Genomic DNA, 18576 nt, shown 5'->3' with positions numbered 1-18576 from the left:
ACGAAGAACAATAGAATGAACATCCTTGGGCTCATATCGGAATAATCCCTATCCACTTGATCGAATGTGCCGTATGTGATCCAACAATAAATTAAAGGAATCCACGATACGTGCACAGACGCTCTAGTAGCGTGCACAGACCAGTTTCTATGTAATTAAACGAGTTACTTCACGACTGCGTATAGTAGGTTGGCTCGCCTGGGGCGATAGCCCCACATGAGCAAACAGGTAATATTTTTATAACCCTAGTGGTAATTTAAGCGAGGGCCATGCGATAAAATATATATCCGGTTGGTAATTGCGAGCTTTCTTCTTTCTGTTTTATTCCACTCCACATTAGCCCATTATTCTACATTTCAGCATCTCAAAACCCACACCCTCACCAGCCGTATCCTCATAACCAGGCTCTGTCAAGATGTCCGGCGTTCTTAAACAAATGATTGATCAGGTTTGGTGCCCCCCACGTGGGTCCAAGCTGGGACTTGAAGGGTGGAAGAACCCCAACAATTTTCAGTACTACCGCAAATGGGGCTTTACTATCTACCGCACCTATTACGGCAATGACGAGAATTGGCAAGCGCTTCTATACTCTTTACGGCATCAGACTAAACTGGCATTCGGAGCCTTCGAAGACGACAAGGAGATAGACCAAGATGTTAGGCGAAAACTTCAGGAATCATTCTATCTCGATGTCCGCGAGGATCCCTCGCCACTAGACGGACTCGATGTTCGAGGTCTTCGGGAATTTTGCAATGCCGAAAAGCTCAAGGAGACTGAAGTCGTAGAGAAAGGCGGCCAGAAGCTCCGCGTGAGCACAAGGCCTCGTGAGAGCCAAGCCATGGCAGACCACCTATTCGATTTTATTCTGCTTGCTGATGAAGCAGTTTTGAAAGATATAGAAAAGGGAGAATTTATTGTCAAGGCTGTCTCGTTGCTGTGGGATGGTAACTCGGGATGGGGATGGATGAGGATCCCAACAGGCTCTCTGTTAGAGTTATGGACATTCCTCATGTGGAATGATGACCGAACGGAGTACTGTCTTGGCTTCCGCGGGCCTGAAGGAGATCTTGAGGACCATATCTGGGCCGGGGACGATGCACTTCACTGCACTGGAAGATATTCAGAGATTCGCCCATGGCGGTACTACAGGACCCAAAAGGATTAAATGTACTAAGGAAGTATAAAGCATCAACCCGAGTTGTATTCGTCAAGATACAAAACGTTCAATCCAGCTTGGCACAGGAATATATAAAGAATCTAGATAATTCCCGACCAACACAACCAAAACTGAATACAAGCCCCCAATCAAGTCCCTCCCATCTCCGTATCTTCATCTTCCTCTATATCTTCAGCTTCAGTAATAGGACTGTTAAAAGCCGGAAAACCCGAAGTATCAATCCTTATCCGAGCACCATCATCTGCCATCTCCTGAAATTGCGCCATCATCTCGCGCATCTCGCTGGCATGTCTCTCCTCCACACCCTCATCCTCCATCAGTTCATGGATCTGTGCAACCATATCCGTAATGTTCTCCTTGAACTCGCTGACCACTTTCGCATAGTAATTCGTAATCCAATCAAGCCAGTAGTTGGCGAGCTGGACATTCTCGCCAGGATGTCTCTTGTTGTAGACATTCTCGGCAAACTTCAACTGCACATATACGTCCTTGACGATCTTGTTTAACCTGACCAGGGTTTTGGGCAGATTCATATATGTAAACACGCTGAATCTTCCACGGATTCGTCCGACTATTACCCTGGCGTCCTGCTTCCATTCGTCTTTCGACTTGCCATCCGGTTTCAGGCGCTTCTCTATACTAGTTTCGGAGGGCCTTTTTTGGAAGCGAAGCATCTGGCAGTGTCAGTAAGCCAATCTGCTATTAAAAGAAGGGGATATGCACTATGAGGGAGCTGATAGAATAGAATAGGGGAGAGAATCAGGAGTGAACAGAGGAAATAAAAATGAAGACAAGAGAAAGGACCTACATAATTCTTGGCATCGTTGATATCTTCGTCAGCAATCATAAAGACCTGGTCGTTAGTCACGCTGCCTAAACACTCATACGCACGTTCGAAGAGCCTTTTCAGTTGTCTGCCTCCAGGGAGTCTAGGTGCGTCGGTCTCCAAGCTCAAGTCGAGATTCTCCATCTCGACCCAGAAATCAATTGGAATGGGTCCATACGTTGAGGTTTCACCAGATGGGAGTCTACCGGCCTTTATTAGCAAACATTTCTAGCTATATATGTTGTGGGTTATATCATACAGTCCCCGGACTGATCCTGCGAGAAAGGCCTCATAGATATTCTTATCGACGACATGCTCAACTATTTTCACCTATTAGAACTGGTACCGAAGAGGAACGTTAGGCGAATGATACATACGATGTACTTTAAAATCACGAGCGTCGCTGTATTTCCGAATTCTTACAGCGGCATTTTCGCACGGACCACGGTGACGTATCTCCACTACTCTATTAAGTAGTGGATTGTCTTGGGGAACTTTGCTGATATCAGGATGCTGCTTGCATTAGTTTAAAATCAGAATTTAGCAGTGCTAAAAAAACTTACTGGAGGAACCCTAATCTCGAAGGCATGTTTTTCGCCATCTTCATCCATAATGCGGACAGTACTCACTGCTCCCGGTTCCTCCGCGCGGGTAGCCCGGTGGTGATGGTGATAGTGGTGGCTTGAATGGGAGAGGTGGTTTGAATGTCGGCCAAACAAGGCGGCGTGACGACGTTTGTTGTCGGCCTTGGCGTCCTCGCCCAGCTCCCCACAGTCTCCATCAGAATAACAGAGAGCTGATTCCGTACAGTTGAGAAGTAGAGTATCACCGTCCTTGTCACCGTTCAGGAAGGCTTCGATCTGCGCGGCCCAGTAGGCGGGATAGCACAGAACATTGCGGGCGAACACAGCAGGGCCCTCCCAGTCGAATCGCCAGTTGTTTCTGATGTAATTGGACATGTAGGTAACTTGCAGATAAAAATGGCGTTCTCGAACGGCATTGTTCCAGATGAGGCGATACTGAGATAGCATAAGCTGACTGCCTACAAGACCAAGTATATTGGTGAGGAGCTCTAGAGGCGTCAGGTCCCCGGCTTTGTCGGCCCGGGCAGCGAGCTCAGTAGACGAAGACGATAAACTGCGTTTCTTGAGGACCTTGGAGGGATTGGGACAGTATTCATCCACCATCCAGTCGGCCATGGCATTCTTGTAAGCCTCGAGCTTCTCGTTGGGTTCCCACTCCTGCTCGCCGTACTCTGTCTTGCAGCATGTGGCTTGTCCGCCTACTGGGTAAGCGGAACACACATGGAACGCCCAATCGATGGCGACGCGGACGCGGTCGCTTGGGCAATTGCTGCGACAGGTGCCTTCGGGATATCCTTGAATCATAGGGCCAACGTCGCGAAAGACCTGGCAGTCGGTGAACTGCAGGTCTGGCTTGGTGCCGCAGCAGTAGTTGCGCATCTGCACGCCCAAAATGTCAGCGCCAAGCGCATTCTTCAGGTTATTGCACTCCAGGCCACCAGAGCCTGACCCGGACCTGGCTATGGGCGTATCGTGGTAGCCCGAGGGACACTCGGGCCTGCTGTCACACTCAGGATACTCTCCCCATGTGCACTCGCCGTAGACCTTCATGCTTTCGCTTTCGGTCGTGCAGCACGCCGTCTGCACCATTGGGGGATGATTGCAGTACATCTGGTTGCTGCCAATCTCGGTCATGCCGCTTGGACAACTCGTCGATTTTGTGCAAGCACCATTGCCATGACCGTACCATCCACATTGGGGAATATCTTGGTCGGGAGGACAGCAGAAATGATGCGATCCGTCACCTCCACAACCCGTCTCGTCATACATCAACTCGCCCTTCTTAGCACCTTTGTCGAGACGTCCAACGTGTACCCAGCCCTTGGGGCATGATTCCTTGCAGTTTGTCCATCGACATTGCTCGTAAGGCTTCTTCACCCACTTGCCTGTCTTCTCGTCATCGTCAAGGGAACCGCTTGTCCATTCACGTCCAAGTATGCCGGCCAATGCCTTATTGTACCTGGCATCTTTGGTGTCGTGACTGATTGCCCAGACCATAACACCACCCAGGCATCTTTCTCCCGCACGGTCAACCTTGATCTGAAGCGTCTCTTCGTCATCATATGACACCCATTGCTTGCCCCATGTCACCACCTGGACGGCCTCCTCTTCATAGAGCTTAGGCTCCAGCTTGCGCTTCTTAACCTCTGCGTCGATCTCTGAATTGAGCAAGATGCCCTTTTCTCGGCTGCAACTGCCTGAATTGGCCGGCCCATTGAATAGGCAGCCGGGATCTTTGCATGCTGCTGATTCGACAGTAAAGGCACGACCATAGAATCCTAGGCCCATGACAACCTTGCTCGGGCTGATGTCGTTGCGCCAAAGGAGATCCAGTGCTGACTCAATCTCGGTCAAGTTGGTGTGGGCATTGAGATAGGGCTTAGTCCAGTTGACGTGCTGGTCCCAGGCGCCGTGTAGGTCGTAGGACCTTTCGCGAGATTATTAACCTTTCTTTACAGAGATGGAGTTTAATATATAACTCACATAATGTTGAAAAAGTCAACCGTGGATTCCTGAATCTAGTTAGTTGGGTTCTGGACTACTCCCCACGACTGGAAATATACTTGCCAGTTTCTTGATATCAAAGTACTGTAAGTACCAGTAGGATGCGGGAAGGGTGATAGTCAAGCCTTTGTCGCCTGAATTCATCAACTTCTTCAACTTTTGCATGAACTTGGGAAAGTTGTAGTAATCGTCTTCCTTGCCGCCACGCTTGTCGTCAACAGGATATTCCCAGTCCAAGTCCAGGCCATCGAACTTATGCTTCGCCATGAAAGACTGGAGAGAGTTGAAGAACTTCTGTTGATTATCTTCTGATGCAGCCAAATCGGAGAAGACGTTGGCTGTAGGACCGGGATCGTTGAATGTCCACCCGCCAATAGCAAGATAGATCTTGAGTCTCTTGTCCTTCTTCTTTAGAAACATCAGCCTTTCATACATTGCCTTATCCTCGGGCGTGTTAGCTTCAAGTGCAAACGACTTTGGGTTGATGGTGCCAAAAGCAAAGTTGATATGTGTATACAGACCGACAGGGATCTGTTCCGGCCAGAAGACCTCACAAGGTCGGTCTCTGGCCCAGTCTTCGAAGTAGCCGACGACGCGTTCCATTTCGCCGCCCTTCTTACAGCTTGGACGCTTGACTGTCTTGCTTCCACAGAAATCCTTGATTGTCTATGGAACATTCATTAGCACATCATTCACCACTCCCTTGAAAGCATACTCACACCGCAGTATCCATGCTTGGAGCAGCAGACATTCAGAGGGCACTTGTCTCTCTTGGCCCAACTGCTGCCATAACCGGGATTGCACTCTGACTTTCTGTCACAGTCAGAACGGCAGACGGATTTCCCACAATCTTGCTTGAGTTAGCATTTGGCAATCATGTAGAGAGAGCATGTTGGTGTCCTTACAATCGGGGCCAAATCCACAGTTGCCAGACTTGTTGCAGCATCCCTGCTCACACCTCTTGGTTGCGCTGCAGGTCGTGCTGTCGGCTGCTGCTACGCAGAGGCATAGCAGCAGCAGCACAACGAAAAACGAGACGCGGAAACGCATCTTGGACTTGTTGAAAGGGACAGGCAAGCCCGAAAGAATGTATTGGAAAGAATAGTCAATCACACCAAAGTTGAATTGCTGACTGGGAAGAATATGTTGCGAAACAATGCAATATCTTTGCTGGAACCAAACGACCTGGTAAGGGAGGAGTTTGGAAGCGAGCTTAGTCGTAGTAGAGATGACCTAAATTCAAAACCAGTTGGCTTGAGCTGTTAACTAGATACAGACCCTTGACCAAGTCCTTTACCTACACCAGCGGAAAAAAGTATGAACCAGACCCACGATCAAGAATCCAGGGTCCAAGAATCCATCACTACAAGGGTTGACTCGCTGGGGAGGCAAAAATTGAAAGTTACCTCACCCTGTCGATCATGGGCTGGGCATCATCTCTCCCGGCCCGTCTCACCGCATCGGACCTTTTCACCAACGCAGCGTTGCATGAGTGAGGGCTGGGTCTTTTCAGGAACAGGGTAGCATTGCACTACTGCGGCTCTGTTTTTGCTGGAACCAACAGCCCGGGATCCTTGCAAGTCATGGCACTCTAGAAATGGACACAGACATAGATCCACCTGTTGGTTCTGCAAAAAACGTAAAATGCTTGGTCTTGGCACCCAGATGGTAAGAAAAATCACGCGCCTGTTCCTGACCGTTGTCTAGCTTCTTGCAAAAGGTCTCATATCATCGCCACTCCGCCATTGACCAACGCAGGATCTGTTCGGGACGCGGGAGATTGGATGTGTAAGAATGAGTTCTTTTGTGCCTTGTGGACCTGCTCCACTTGATAGACGCGGCCGAGGCTAGCTATCGATCGACGTGAGGCCCTCGGCTTGGCTTGGTTCAGGGTCTGTCTTGGGTCCCTCATTTTTAGACGTTGTTCTAGTCATTCTATCTACCCGCCTGTCTCATCTACTCGCTTCCTCATTATTGAGTTCACCAACTCTTCAAAGGACGACAATGGTTGCCATTAACCGTCTTATCCCTCTGCTGGGCTTGTGCCTTGGTGCCAGTACCGCGTTCAGTATCTACAATGCTACGGATCTCGAGGCCAAAAATGTCGGCGATGCGTGTGTCAAGGCCTTGTCGGCCAACATTGCTTGTCCAACAGCTATACGCCCCTTCATGGCACCGCGCGTTCATGCGTCGCTTCGAAATGTGACCTTAACAGATGAAATTTGCACTGGAACCTGCTCTGCATCTCTCAGGAAGTGGTTCAACACCGTCGTCAGCGCATGCGCAAATGAAGATTACGGAGACGGCGTCCCCCAACGCGTCGGCGGCTACATCTGGGCCGGCTGGAACGAGACTTGCATCAAAGATCCTAGGACTAAGAGATACTGCAATGGTGAGCTTCGCATATGAATCAGCAACAGGAACATGGCTAACTAATCAGACATCATCGACGAGTTCACAGAGTTGAAAGACGGCGAGGAAATGCCCCGCGACGAGCTCTGCAGCGTCTGCTACGAACGAAAGCTCGCCATGATGCAGTCCTCGTCATACTCGGTTTACAATCGCTACTACCAGTCACAGCTGGAGAAGGTATACAAGACATGCGGTGGCTCTGGCCCGACCGAAATTCCCCCGCCTCCCAAGGTCGAGGAGTCTATGGATTTCTGCCTGACCGAAAAGTACTACACCACAAAGGAAGGCGATACGTGCGACTCGATAGCCAAAGCAAACCCAGGCGTCGCTGGTGTCTTCTTGTATATGGGTAATCAGGAACTCATCGCCGACTGTCGCAAAATTCCCGCAGGTATCAAGCTCTGCCTTCCCACGACGTGCCCGACGTACGTGGTAAAGCCAGACGACACGTGCTGGTCCATCGAGCGAGCACAAGGCCTCTACATCGACGACGTCGAGTACTTCAACTCATGGATTAACATCGACTGCAGTAACCTTCACAAGGCTACCGACTTTTACGGCAAAACTATCTGTATCGGGGCTTTTGGCTCTAAGCACGCTGGCTCCTGGATCCAGGATGAGGATAAGGAACCCGACGTCGCTAGCCCTGCCCTACAACTCCGGCATAGCAGCGCCAACGGCCCTGTACCTAAGCCCAAAGCCCCTGAGGAATGATCTTTAGCAGTCAATTGCGTCTCGAAGCCTAAGACAAGCCTTTACTTGTTGGGACCATAACCATTTAACAAACTGTTTCTGTGGAACAATTTCTCTATACATAGCATAGTCAATTATAGTTAGTATCTTTCGTGTCAATTGCTAAAACAAACAATTTGGGTATCGTGGCTAAGCTAGCTACTGTGTTCAATTATCTTGCAACAAGCTCTGTTGCTAGGTTTCCACAAGTACGTGAGATCATCCTTGTGGCCGCCGTTAGTGATCAGCGACATGACGCATCCTAGCCGCAGTACACTAGATAATCCTTTGCGAGCCAGTCACCACAAGTCATATGGATCATACCTGAGTCGTAGAAATGGTACGATAATTAACCTCAGCACAGCCCGACTCCCTGGCATCCTAGAACCAACAGTCGTCAGTGGGGAAAGTGGTGCGCTGGGACCAACCCAGGGCAGGGAGTACTTGTTCGGCAAAGCCGCCTCGCCGCCAACAAAGAGTGTCAACTCTAAAGTCTAAGAATATTAGGCTAAAATAGTGTCTACTACTCGGTACGTACATGCTTGTGGCCCACTGAGTGGGTACAACAAACCTTGTGTGATTTACAATTTTACTCTGCATAAGATGGTTAAAGCCTCTGAAGCCCTTGTCCAGCAGGGGAAAAACCTTCCTTGGCAAAGACGGAACGTTACTCTCCAGGAGCGGAACGTTACTCGCCAGGAGCAGAACTCCACTATAGTCGATTATGTACATGGTGTTCAGTGGATTCCATCATGTCCGCCCGAGCGAGCGAGAGAAAGAAAGATCTGACCGAATGCCCAGAGACCAGGTGCCAATTGCGGAGACGATATATCCATGTGATTTATTTGTCGTGAGGGAGCATCCCGAAAACGAACAGCCTTGATTTGATAAAAGTAACTGGACCCATTTGGGGGTCACGCTCGGTTGCAAAACGGGTAGTTCGTGTCTGTTGGCTCGCTCGACTTTCGTAAACGGGCCATCTACCTAAAGTAAAGAGGCAAGCGTAAAAAAAAAGAACACGACGGACATGGCACGACCCGATCTTGCAGGCTTGCATGTACAATGTGTATAACCCGTATTTAATCGCCAGTCACATACCCCCCAAGTTCACTTGTTCCTTGTACCATCGCCGTCTGTCAATCTTTTTGTATAGACCTGGTGATCCCTTCACGATGCGCTTCTCTTCCATTATCACCCTGGGTCTCTTGACCACTAGTGTTTCTGCGGTAAGAGGCAGAAGGTTTCGTCGTCAGAAGAAGCCTGAAAACCCTACCGACCCAGGTATCACACCGAAATGCACGTTTTATGATACATGGGTTGATGATGACCTCGACTGTCTTTTGTGGCTCGAGGACTGGTCTATTACACCGGAGCAGTTCTCGGAATATGTGAGTATTCATTCTATTTACCAGCTGTCTTTGTGGTTCCCGTGACTTATCTTTATATTCCGTCTTCAGAACCCGACTATTGGTGATAACTGCTCCGGCATTAAGATTGGCTACTCCTACTGTGTCGAGATCAACCACGGCCGTCCTGAAGAGCCCGAGGTGACTTCAACTGAGGACGCTGAGCCTGAGCCCACTGAGGATTCGAAGCCCAGCCCTACCCAGGAAGGTCTCGTTGATACGTGCACATCGTTCTACAAGGCTAAGAAGGGAGATACTTGTGCAAAGATCATCTCTGAGTACAAGACCTTTGACTTCAAAGACTTTTTCAAGTGGAACCCAGCTATTGAGGATGACTGCAGTGGTATCTGGGCCAACACCTGGTACTGCGTTGGTGTTCCTGGAACACCCACTTCTCCTCCAACACGGACGGTTGAGTCTACGGCCAAGCCAACAGGAGAGGAGAAGCCCAGTCCCACACAAGAGGGTCTGATTGAGAGCTGTACAAGATTCCATCCAGCTGCAAAGGGTGACACATGCGCTAAGATCGTTTCTACCTTCGGCACTTTTGACTTTGATACCTTCTTCAAGTGGAATCCAGCTGTTGGCAAGGACTGCAGCGGTATCTGGGCGGGCTACTACTATTGCGTTGGCGTTCCTGGAACCCCTACTGGAAAGCCTTCTGCCACTTCCCCCAAGCCCACGGCCACCGGCGGTGTTGAGACCCCTTCACCTATTCAAGAGGGCATTGCAAAGAACTGTAATAAATGGCACCCGGTTGCCAAGACTACGACTTGTTCTTCCATCGAGAACTACTACAAGCTTCCATTCGCACAGTTCCTGAAATGGAATCCAGCTGTTGAAGAGGACTGTAGTGGTCTTTGGGCTGGTTACTGGGTTTGCGTCAGCGTTGAAGGATATAAGCCAACTACAACAACAGTCGCCAAGCCCACCACGACCAAACCTGCAAATGGAATCAAAACCCCCGAACCTATTCAAAATGGTATGGTCAAGAACTGTGAGAAGTTCCACCAGATCAAATCAACCACCACCTGTACTTCTATTGAGAACTACTACAACCTTCCCTTGGCAACCTTCCTCTCTTGGAACCCTGCTGTCGGTGAGGATTGCACGCACCTATTGACCGACTACTGGGTCTGTATTGCGACTGTCGGTTGGAAGCCTCCTACCAAGACCACCACCAAGGCTCCTGCTACAACAACCAAGGCTTCCAATGGCATCAATACACCTTCGCCAATTCAGCCTGGCATGGTCAGCAATTGTAACAAGTTTCACCCAGTGAAGACGACCACGACTTGTGATTCGATTCAGAATTACTACAAGATATCTTTGGCGGACTTCATCAAGTGGAACCCTGCCGTTGGGTCGAATTGCAAAGACCTATGGGCTGACTATAACGTCTGCGTTGGAGTGTTTGGAGGTACCCCTACGAAGCCAGATAACGGCGTCAAGACACCTGCACCAATCCAGTCAGGTATGGTAAGCAACTGCAAGAAGTTCCATCAGGTTGCTTCAAAAACAACATGCGCCTCAATTCAGAACTATTACAAGATTACAATGGCTCAGCTGGCCAAGTGGAATCCGGCGGTTGGCACAGGATGCACTGCACTTTGGCTTAACTATTGGGTATGCGTCGGAGTATAGTGTATGAGATCACGGTGTGGATGTACATAGAATGCTATATGACTGATATGAATAAATGTACATGAAGAACTTGACTGCAAACCGTAAACCATTAACTTTCAGCGTTCCTATATCCATAGAATAATTGCATAGATATTATATACATTCCTGGAGGAATACCTGATCTTTGACAAGAAAAACTGATTACTCTCCTGCTACCTTTCTGCTTCCTTAATACGTACGATCTGGACTTTGGCCACTGTAGTATGCGCACCTAGGACGAACTTCTGAACATGAGCCTGAGGGATCAAGAGCTAAATTACCAGGCCAGATATAATCCTTAAGATCATGCTCAGGCCTGTTGAAGGTAAGAACTCTTTCAGTGCTATGCTTCTAAATAACGAGAAGTTGCCAAAGCTCTAATTCATGGTTTCAGGAAATAACGTCTGTCGATCACCGGGGATTTGCCCGGACCTGGCCGATATCTCAACACGGTATTCACTCCGAGTCAATGCGCAATGCCTCTTGTTGCATTAGACAGTAGCTAGAGCAGAACATCTAATTTCCTTCTTGCTAAGTTCGTTGGAAGGTTACTGTTATTTCAACCTTTTTCAGGAAGTCTACTAGCGAAGATGCTTAGTTAAGTAGATAGACAAAGCAATAGAACCAGAAGACTGGGAGAAATTCGATAGAATCTTCGGGCGGATAGTCTTGACTATTTAGTAAATATTGAGGATTTTTTCCTAGGCATTAGCCGTTACATGAGCCTTGTGCTTCAACAAGATGACGAAATTCCTCTTTCTGACTGCCCCAGAATGAAACAAAGTATGAGAATTCACCTTATTCGATAATTCCAGCCCCTCGTCTTTCTGCAAGGTCTCTGATTTCCTGCATCAAACACTATCTATCCGGTCTTCCATCTCGGTCTGACTTTCTTCGGCAAAACTCTCTAGGAGCGTCTTCAAATCTGCGAGTCTCAGCGCTGTCCCCTCGGCTTTGGAATCTTTCCATAACTAATCCTGCACCCGTCATGGCGACCAACAGTTGCAACGAAAATACCTGCAACTTGTAGGCGAAAGTTCGAATCCATGGTTTATGGATGGCGCCTATAACTTTATTTCTTTTCTATCTCAAGTTACCACCGCGGATGCCTTTCATGCCCTTGAAAGTCGACGATTTAGAAGTTCCAATGCTCTGTTCGATGTGCTTCTCGTTAACCTATACTTGGTCTTTTGGTCTGCATGACTTGGCCTGTATAATGAGTTCCAAGTCGTACCTCAGAGCAATCACCCGTCCCATCAAGAAATAGACTCGAAGGCCAGACATATTCTTCAAGGGCTTCCTCTGGACCTCGGAACGGCAGAATCCTAGGTCCATTCTCATCCCTCAACATAAGCCTATGCCAAAGGTCAAGCAGATAACCAGTCGGAATTCGCATCCAGCCCCAGTCAGAACAGCCGTCCTCCCAGGTATATGAAACTGCTTTTATAATGAACTCTCCCTTGTCCATAGCTTCAAACACTGCCTTATCTGCAAGGAGAACGTATTGGAACTTGAATCCCGCCATGGTCCTTTCTGCTTCAGGTCTATCGCGAAGGCAGACCTCGCGGAGCTCACGAACGCCCAGGCCGTCAAGCGATGGATCTTCGCGGGTATCGAGACGAAATCGGTCTTTAAGTTGCTTCAAGTTTTCCTGGAATTCCTCTTGGCTCTTGCAATAATACATCGGTGGCACATTCCGATCTTTCTGCTCCATGACTTCCTGCTCGTATGATTGGCCGTCGTAATAACCCAATGCAAGCCTTGTTTGGCGCGTCAAAGCATCAAGAAGGATTTCCCATTGCTTATCAGACTCCGGGCTGTAGTGTGTGCGATAGATAGTAAAGCCCCAGTAGCCGTAGTACTTGGAGCCTTCGGGCAGCCACCTATTGAGGTGATGATCCAGACGTTGCGAATCACTACCTTTGGGGGGTTGGTACAGCATGTCGACCATTTCATATGGCCTGGCCATCTTGTATTGTTGGGGGTGGATGTAATTTCAGAGAATGGTGAATAGTGGATAAGTGTACGTTAGAGGGAGAAGGAGAATGGGACACTGTTAAATAATAGAATCAGTCCCTGTTATAGTGTTATGATGCTTATAACAATACGCATGTTATGCGACCTTCAGGGACCATTTTCTTGGCATGGCAGTTTTTCTCATAATGGCACCATGTCAATACTGGTTCAGTATGCACTATACATCTGATATAAGTCTATACACATGTCTCAATATTTTATTACCTCCCTACTACTACTCATTCACTAGTTTTCTTATAATAATGCCAAACTTACTCATAGTTACATATAGAGTGGCCTCGTTATGTTTAGTATGCTGCTCTTTTGTCCAAGGTCCCCTACTGCTACATACCAAAATCAACTTTAGTAGAGTTGATTTATTTTGCCCCACTTCACAGGGGGTAGAGTTGATTTATGCGGGGGGGTAGAGTTGAATTTCAGAAAATCACTCTACAGGTCAACAGGAGGGGTAGAGTTGATATTTACCAGGGGTAGAGTTCATTTAAGCAAGGGGTAGAGTTGAATTTATGATTGGCCATAAACCTTGCCATCCAATTGAGGCGCGTCATACGCGAGGAACGCTGGTACGCGTCGCCTGGGGCTCGTCGTGATTAGCATTTAAGGGGAGGAACCGCAATCCGAAAGAAGTTGGAATTTTTAACTGTGGCACTTCAACTTTTCGATCACCACTGCGCCACGACGATGAGTTTTATCATAGAACGAGGCTCATCTAGTGCCATCTACCCGTTCGTTCTACTTCTTGAATACAAACTCCTTGTGTGCCAGTTGTGCCAGTTTGGGTGTGTTGCAGATGAAGTTGCCACGCACTTGCGAACACGACATCACGACATAAACCCGGAAAGTCGGCGCAAGCTGGTGGAAACCATACAAAAATTGCCCTATGTGTTACGAAATCAGTCTCAGCTGGATCAGCTGCAGTATCCACCACCGACAATCGAGCCCATTGCTTGTCTCGGCGCACCGAAGCCGGATGGACTAAAGTGTCGAGCATGCGGCCTCATCCTACGTCAGGTTCAGAAAATTCAAGCTCATTGTGCCAAAGCCCATCAATGGGTCAATCCAAGGTGCAGAGGACGACTATCAAAGGGATGCCCAATACCTCCCACTGAACTGCCGTGGATCGAAAACATCACATGCCAACGCTTTTTCCCTTCCAGGGCGGGCAGCAGATGGTTTGAAGTCAGTCAAAATACCAGTCGGCAGAGAAAGAAGAAGAAGAAGTCGCAAGCGAAGGCAGCTTCCTCAAAGCCGCAGGCGGCGATTCAAAGTCTTCCCCCAGAAGCGTCCGTCCACCTGAGACAGATATTGGAACGAGAAGAGGGATACCGGGACGCCATGAATCAGCCACGTATAACCAGCAAGGATTCAGGCAGTGAAACTTTCGCAGCTACAAGTCTCTGGTTGGAGAGAACTCAATGGCCCTCTACGTACCAAAACGCTTGGCGAGACATATTACGGGCGTTGACCAGACTACCAAACCGGCAATCCCTGACGACAGATTATATTTTGGGTCAAGGGACCTTTGAAGATGACGCAGACTTTACAAGCCCACACGAGGACGAACAGAAGATATCGTGTATTATGGGAGCATTGGACTCGGTCATAGATCGTTGCGAGGATACGGTTCGCCACACCAGCCGTACCCTTCTCTGCTGGCTGCTCAGCTCACGACTTCAAAGCCCCCGGGAAATACCCTTCGGTCTCGTGGCAGAGAGGAATACCGAGCTCAGATACAGGCAGATTGAGAAAAAACTCTTGGCCTTCACTTTTCGGACGTACCGAATGCCAAGCAATGCTCGACAAGAAATTGCAGACATCAGGCTGAATTCGACACTCTCCGGCCAACTAGAGCAGATCTGGAACCATAGAGTCTGGGACCTATTTGACACGTCGAAGGGGCTCTGGCCTAGGATGGAAAGTCAGAGTTGCTATGGTGGCATTGGAGAAACACTTGATGATGCTCCTATCAGCGACGATCGATCAAACAGGGACGCATGCGATGTGTTGCAGGATGGAGAAGGGATACACGGTGATAGACAAGATGAAGAGGAGGATGACGGGGATGATGATGATGACGACGTGGAGGACTGGGAGCTCGAAGACGACGAGGATGACTACGATGATGATGATCCTGGATATGACAGCGACCTTATCGGAACCAACAAAGAGCCCAACTCAGAACCGCTTATCAGAGTGGAGGGCAAGTCTGCCAAGCCAGCATTCGACGAGTTCCATGAGCTTCTATTCCAACTATGTCTCACGCTATGCACCGAGACATTCATCGATGGACAACCGGGCTCTACGTTGTTGGTATACTTCAGTGGGGTTCTTGGATTCTCTGGAGACTGTCGCAAGTTCCTACTCGCCCGGCAGTACTGCCCCCAACTGTCAGCAATCATCCATATCCAGCGCATATTGCTTCTGGAGCGTGCGTTACCGCTACGTCCATATCCCATTGTCGGCATTCCGCAGCGGCCGCGGACGGAGCAGCTCGAGACCTTGAATAAAATTCGAGAAAAGTACATGGTTTTAGGCTCGCAATCCCCAGTCGCAGAGCTGGTGAGCCTTCGAGACTTTGGCCGCAATGCTGCCCGCACCGAGCCACCATCGACCCTCTTCCACTGGAGCAGTGACGGCGAAACAGTCTCTGACGGAACTCTCAAGCTGACAATGAGGGAATTTCGTAAACTCCCAGAATACTTCATCTCACGGGCGGAAGCACTATGTGATAGTCTTATGTTCGGTATGAAACCCGATGTCGACCTCTCAAAGATCAAAGACGACATGGCTAGTTCAGAAAGCGGCTACTGCTTCATAGAGCACCCGGGGAATGGCCTTAAATCAGCATACCTAGATCTACTCGTCCAAGCTTACACTTCGAGCAAGAATGGACTTGCTAGGGGCGGCACCTGGAAGTGGCATGCCGTCGTATCATACTTGAAACGAGTGGCCGAGATGGAGGAGCAGCTCGCCGGTGGTCTTCACACCGAATGCGGTCAGACTCCGCGAGTGCGCGAACTCTTCAGTCTTGAATGTGAGAATGGTCCAAGCACGACTTGTGGGATATACGTCTGGGCATGTTAGATGGTATACGTCATCCGCCATCACAAAGCGAAGCGGCTGACGAATCGCGAGTTCTATGTGGTCCGCTTTCTGCCGGTCAGGCTGGGCCGTGTTTTATACTTGTATCTTGTTTACATCCGAAAGCTGGCCAATTTGCTGCGACGGGAGCAGGTCGGGTATATCGAAAGCCACCAGGAACGCACACAAACGCGACTGCTCTTTCACAGTAACGGAAAAGCATGGCCCACTTCTCGCCTCACAGGTAATCTTACCAAGGCCACTTTGGAAGTTTGGAAGCAGGCGGTCCATGTTCGTCTGTATTGCCAACTAGCAGTAGCAGTCACCGAGAAGCACGTCCGTGAAGTATACACCCCATTCAACAGATACGATGACTATAGCAGCGATGCTGATGTCAACGTCGTATTTGCTTGGCAAAGTGGACATCGCCCACTACAGCGTGGGACCACATACGGACTTGATGGGGCGTACCCTTTCCGGCTTCAACCACCGCTGCTGCGTGCTTACGAGTGGGCCTCGACCCGTTGGCACGAATTCATTCGTCAAGCAAGCAAGAAGCTATCTTTGTCACCTCAACACGCGTTTACCACCCTTGAATCGCTCACCACATGCCACAAGCGAACAATCACCGATGCTTCACTGGACTCTGTGTCTGCCATAGACCAAATTTATCCATCCAAGCGACCAAGAGGATGGGAAATTGTCGGATCACTAGTAGAGCGGAGTTCAGGATCTATGCCGGCACTGGAACTAGAAGACGAGGGTGGTGAAGTCTTATTTCCGCCAGATGACAAATCCTCCCATGCTACTCCACGACTTCTTGAAAGAGAAAATCCCGCATGGATAGACCGCGTTCTCTGCGTTCTTGATGAGCACCAGATCCTCATTTGTCTCCTCTGCAAGTTTGCAATCGGGCCGGGCAAGAGCATTGTCCAGCACTTCCGCAAAATGCACCGATTCAAAGGCGACGAGCTTCAGCGAGTAATCTCTTTCTGCAGTGGCAGATCTTTCTAAGATCCGACTACGGTGCCGCTGCCAAATCACCAAAGCAAGCCCATCCCTGAGCTACCAAGATTGAGAGGGCACAGCTGCGAGAGTTGCGAGTATATGACTATGAACCGTAAAAATATCCTTAGCCACTGTAGTCAACTTAAGCATGGAGCTCAACAGGCTGGTGAAAGAGGATGGAAGGATGTTACTATTCAAACATTTGCAAAGGGTAAATATGCGCGCTATTGGATTGCGGAAGAGTAGAGGAATTTATATGTTTGGATGGAATATGAAGAGGGTAAAATTGCCATCGGCCTTTTTCATAGTAAATTTATATTTATCTTATATTCTCATTATATATAGTAGGGGCTCCTGATGATTAGATGGCTGGCTGAACTTGTGCGGCATGGGTCAGGGGTTTTAGCTCGGGGTTAACTTGAGGTTTCAGTTGGTGAAGAGAAAAAGGGGATATCATGACCATCATCAATTATATCTATTTAAATTTAAATTTAATTCGGGGGAACAGTTGATCAAGCCTATGATGATTGTACGTGCCCCCAGCTTGGATGTGCGCATCAAGAGCTTCTCGATGCTCCTGAGCGCTACAACCACGGATTCCAACTAGAAACTGCTGGATAAACTTCTGTGTAACATGTTGCACATCAGCCCAGATGTTATCATCGGGAGGATCCGCTTGCACGTCAGCATAGCACTCCGGACTCTGACACTCTGTATGCTCTGTATGCTCTTCGGCATAGGGGACGCTGACTGGTTCCTCGTCGTAATAGGCCGGCTCAATGTCATCTAGGCCAGAATCGTCGCCTTCCTGGATGGGGGTGATAGAAATGTCCCCGGAAGAGATTTCATCTTGTCTAAACTCCCCAGCGTCCGGTTCCGTCTACCCACTCTTCGACTCTGACTCCACTGTTTGGGGCAACAACTCGGCCTGATCATCGGTGGTCTTGATGTCTCGGTTCGCCTTTTTGCGCCGTCGGTAGTTTTGTGTGCGTTTCGCTTGCAAGCGACGTCGGTGTAGCACGGCCGGGGCCTGTTCTTGATCGTCTACAAATCGAATGTTCATTGTTGTTTCAATACTTGTGACATTGACTGACTGTTGGAATAATTGGGAGCTTCCCCCTCACTTCAGGGTCACATCACAAAGTCCTAGATTGAAAGTTGAAAGTCCTAGATGGAATCACATGGGATATAAACCCCTAGGGAGCTCTCACCATGACAATAACAATAGCAACCTTGATTTTATCAATCACACCCAGCATCACTGCGCAATTCAACAACACTGACTCTCCTGAAGTGTCAGACAATTGGCCCCACAAGGATCATTGATGGCACAGTCAATTGATGAGAATTATCTAAAGAACAAAAGAAATCGAACAGCCATGTGTTCGGGCACAGCTATTTAAGCTCATATCGTTAGGAGGGAGTCCTTGATGTGATAAGCCGGATGTGAAACCGCATGCACGACCCTAAGGTACGAGCCGCGTTTCACGTCGGTCGCATGAGCCTGGTGGTGATATGTGACATAAAGCAATTGAGGTCTAGAACTCCGAAAACGCCCCAACTTTATTAGGAAAGTGTAACGCTGTACTAATACAAAAGAGGAAAGTGTAACGCTTCACCATGCTCTGGTACTGATTTACCTTT

The 18576-nt window shown here is 48.8% G+C and overlaps 5 protein-coding genes and 1 pseudogene across 6 annotated transcripts, besides 1 other annotated feature; 4 read left to right on the top strand and 2 right to left on the bottom strand.

Moving 5' to 3' along the window:
- Positions 1 to 415: 415 nt before the first annotated feature.
- NCS54_01470200 (Hypothetical protein) lies at positions 416 to 1165 on the top strand (the record flags this gene model as incomplete). The annotated part of the gene is made up of 1 exon (XM_053159838.1): positions 416 to 1165. One exon carries the CDS (start codon positions 416 to 418, stop codon positions 1163 to 1165), a length of 750 nt encoding a protein of 249 aa, XP_053015813.1.
- Positions 1166 to 1305: 140 nt separating this feature from the next.
- On the bottom strand, positions 1306 to 5824 carry NCS54_01470100 (annotated as a pseudogene). The gene is made up of 9 exons: positions 5497 to 5824; positions 5311 to 5441; positions 4640 to 5257; positions 4571 to 4599; positions 2567 to 4514; positions 2381 to 2516; positions 2263 to 2323; positions 1986 to 2205; positions 1306 to 1851 (listed from the first exon to the last, which is right to left on the bottom strand).
- Positions 1306 to 5824: a sequence feature.
- Positions 5825 to 6595: 771 nt separating this feature from the next.
- NCS54_01470000 (Hypothetical protein) lies at positions 6596 to 7717 on the top strand (the record flags this gene model as incomplete). Its single annotated transcript, XM_053159837.1, has 2 exons — positions 6596 to 6983; positions 7032 to 7717. The coding sequence occupies 2 exons, from the start codon at positions 6596 to 6598 to the stop codon at positions 7715 to 7717; spliced, it is 1074 nt and encodes a 357-aa protein (XP_053015812.1).
- Positions 7718 to 8907: 1190 nt separating this feature from the next.
- Positions 8908 to 10785, top strand: NCS54_01469900 (Hypothetical protein; the record flags this gene model as incomplete). The annotated part of the gene is made up of 2 exons (XM_053159836.1): positions 8908 to 9123; positions 9193 to 10785. 2 exons carry the CDS (start codon positions 8908 to 8910, stop codon positions 10783 to 10785), a joined length of 1809 nt encoding a protein of 602 aa, XP_053015811.1.
- Positions 10786 to 11889: 1104 nt separating this feature from the next.
- On the bottom strand, positions 11890 to 12775 carry NCS54_01469800 (Hypothetical protein; the record flags this gene model as incomplete). Its single annotated transcript, XM_053159835.1, has 2 exons — positions 11890 to 11982; positions 12041 to 12775. The coding sequence occupies 2 exons, from the start codon at positions 12773 to 12775 to the stop codon at positions 11890 to 11892; spliced, it is 828 nt and encodes a 275-aa protein (XP_053015810.1).
- Positions 12776 to 14625: 1850 nt separating this feature from the next.
- NCS54_01469700 (Hypothetical protein) lies at positions 14626 to 15927 on the top strand (the record flags this gene model as incomplete). The annotated part of the gene is made up of 1 exon (XM_053159834.1): positions 14626 to 15927. One exon carries the CDS (start codon positions 14626 to 14628, stop codon positions 15925 to 15927), a length of 1302 nt encoding a protein of 433 aa, XP_053015809.1.
- Between the last annotated feature and the right edge of the window lie 2649 nt (positions 15928 to 18576).

This window comes from Fusarium falciforme, chromosome 13, assembly GCF_026873545.1.
Source record: "Fusarium falciforme chromosome 13, complete sequence".
In the NCBI taxonomy this organism is placed as follows: Eukaryota; Fungi; Ascomycota; class Sordariomycetes; order Hypocreales; family Nectriaceae; genus Fusarium; species Fusarium falciforme.
Note: the sequence above shows the minus strand (reverse complement) of the source record. Positions and strands in the feature narration are given on the sequence as shown.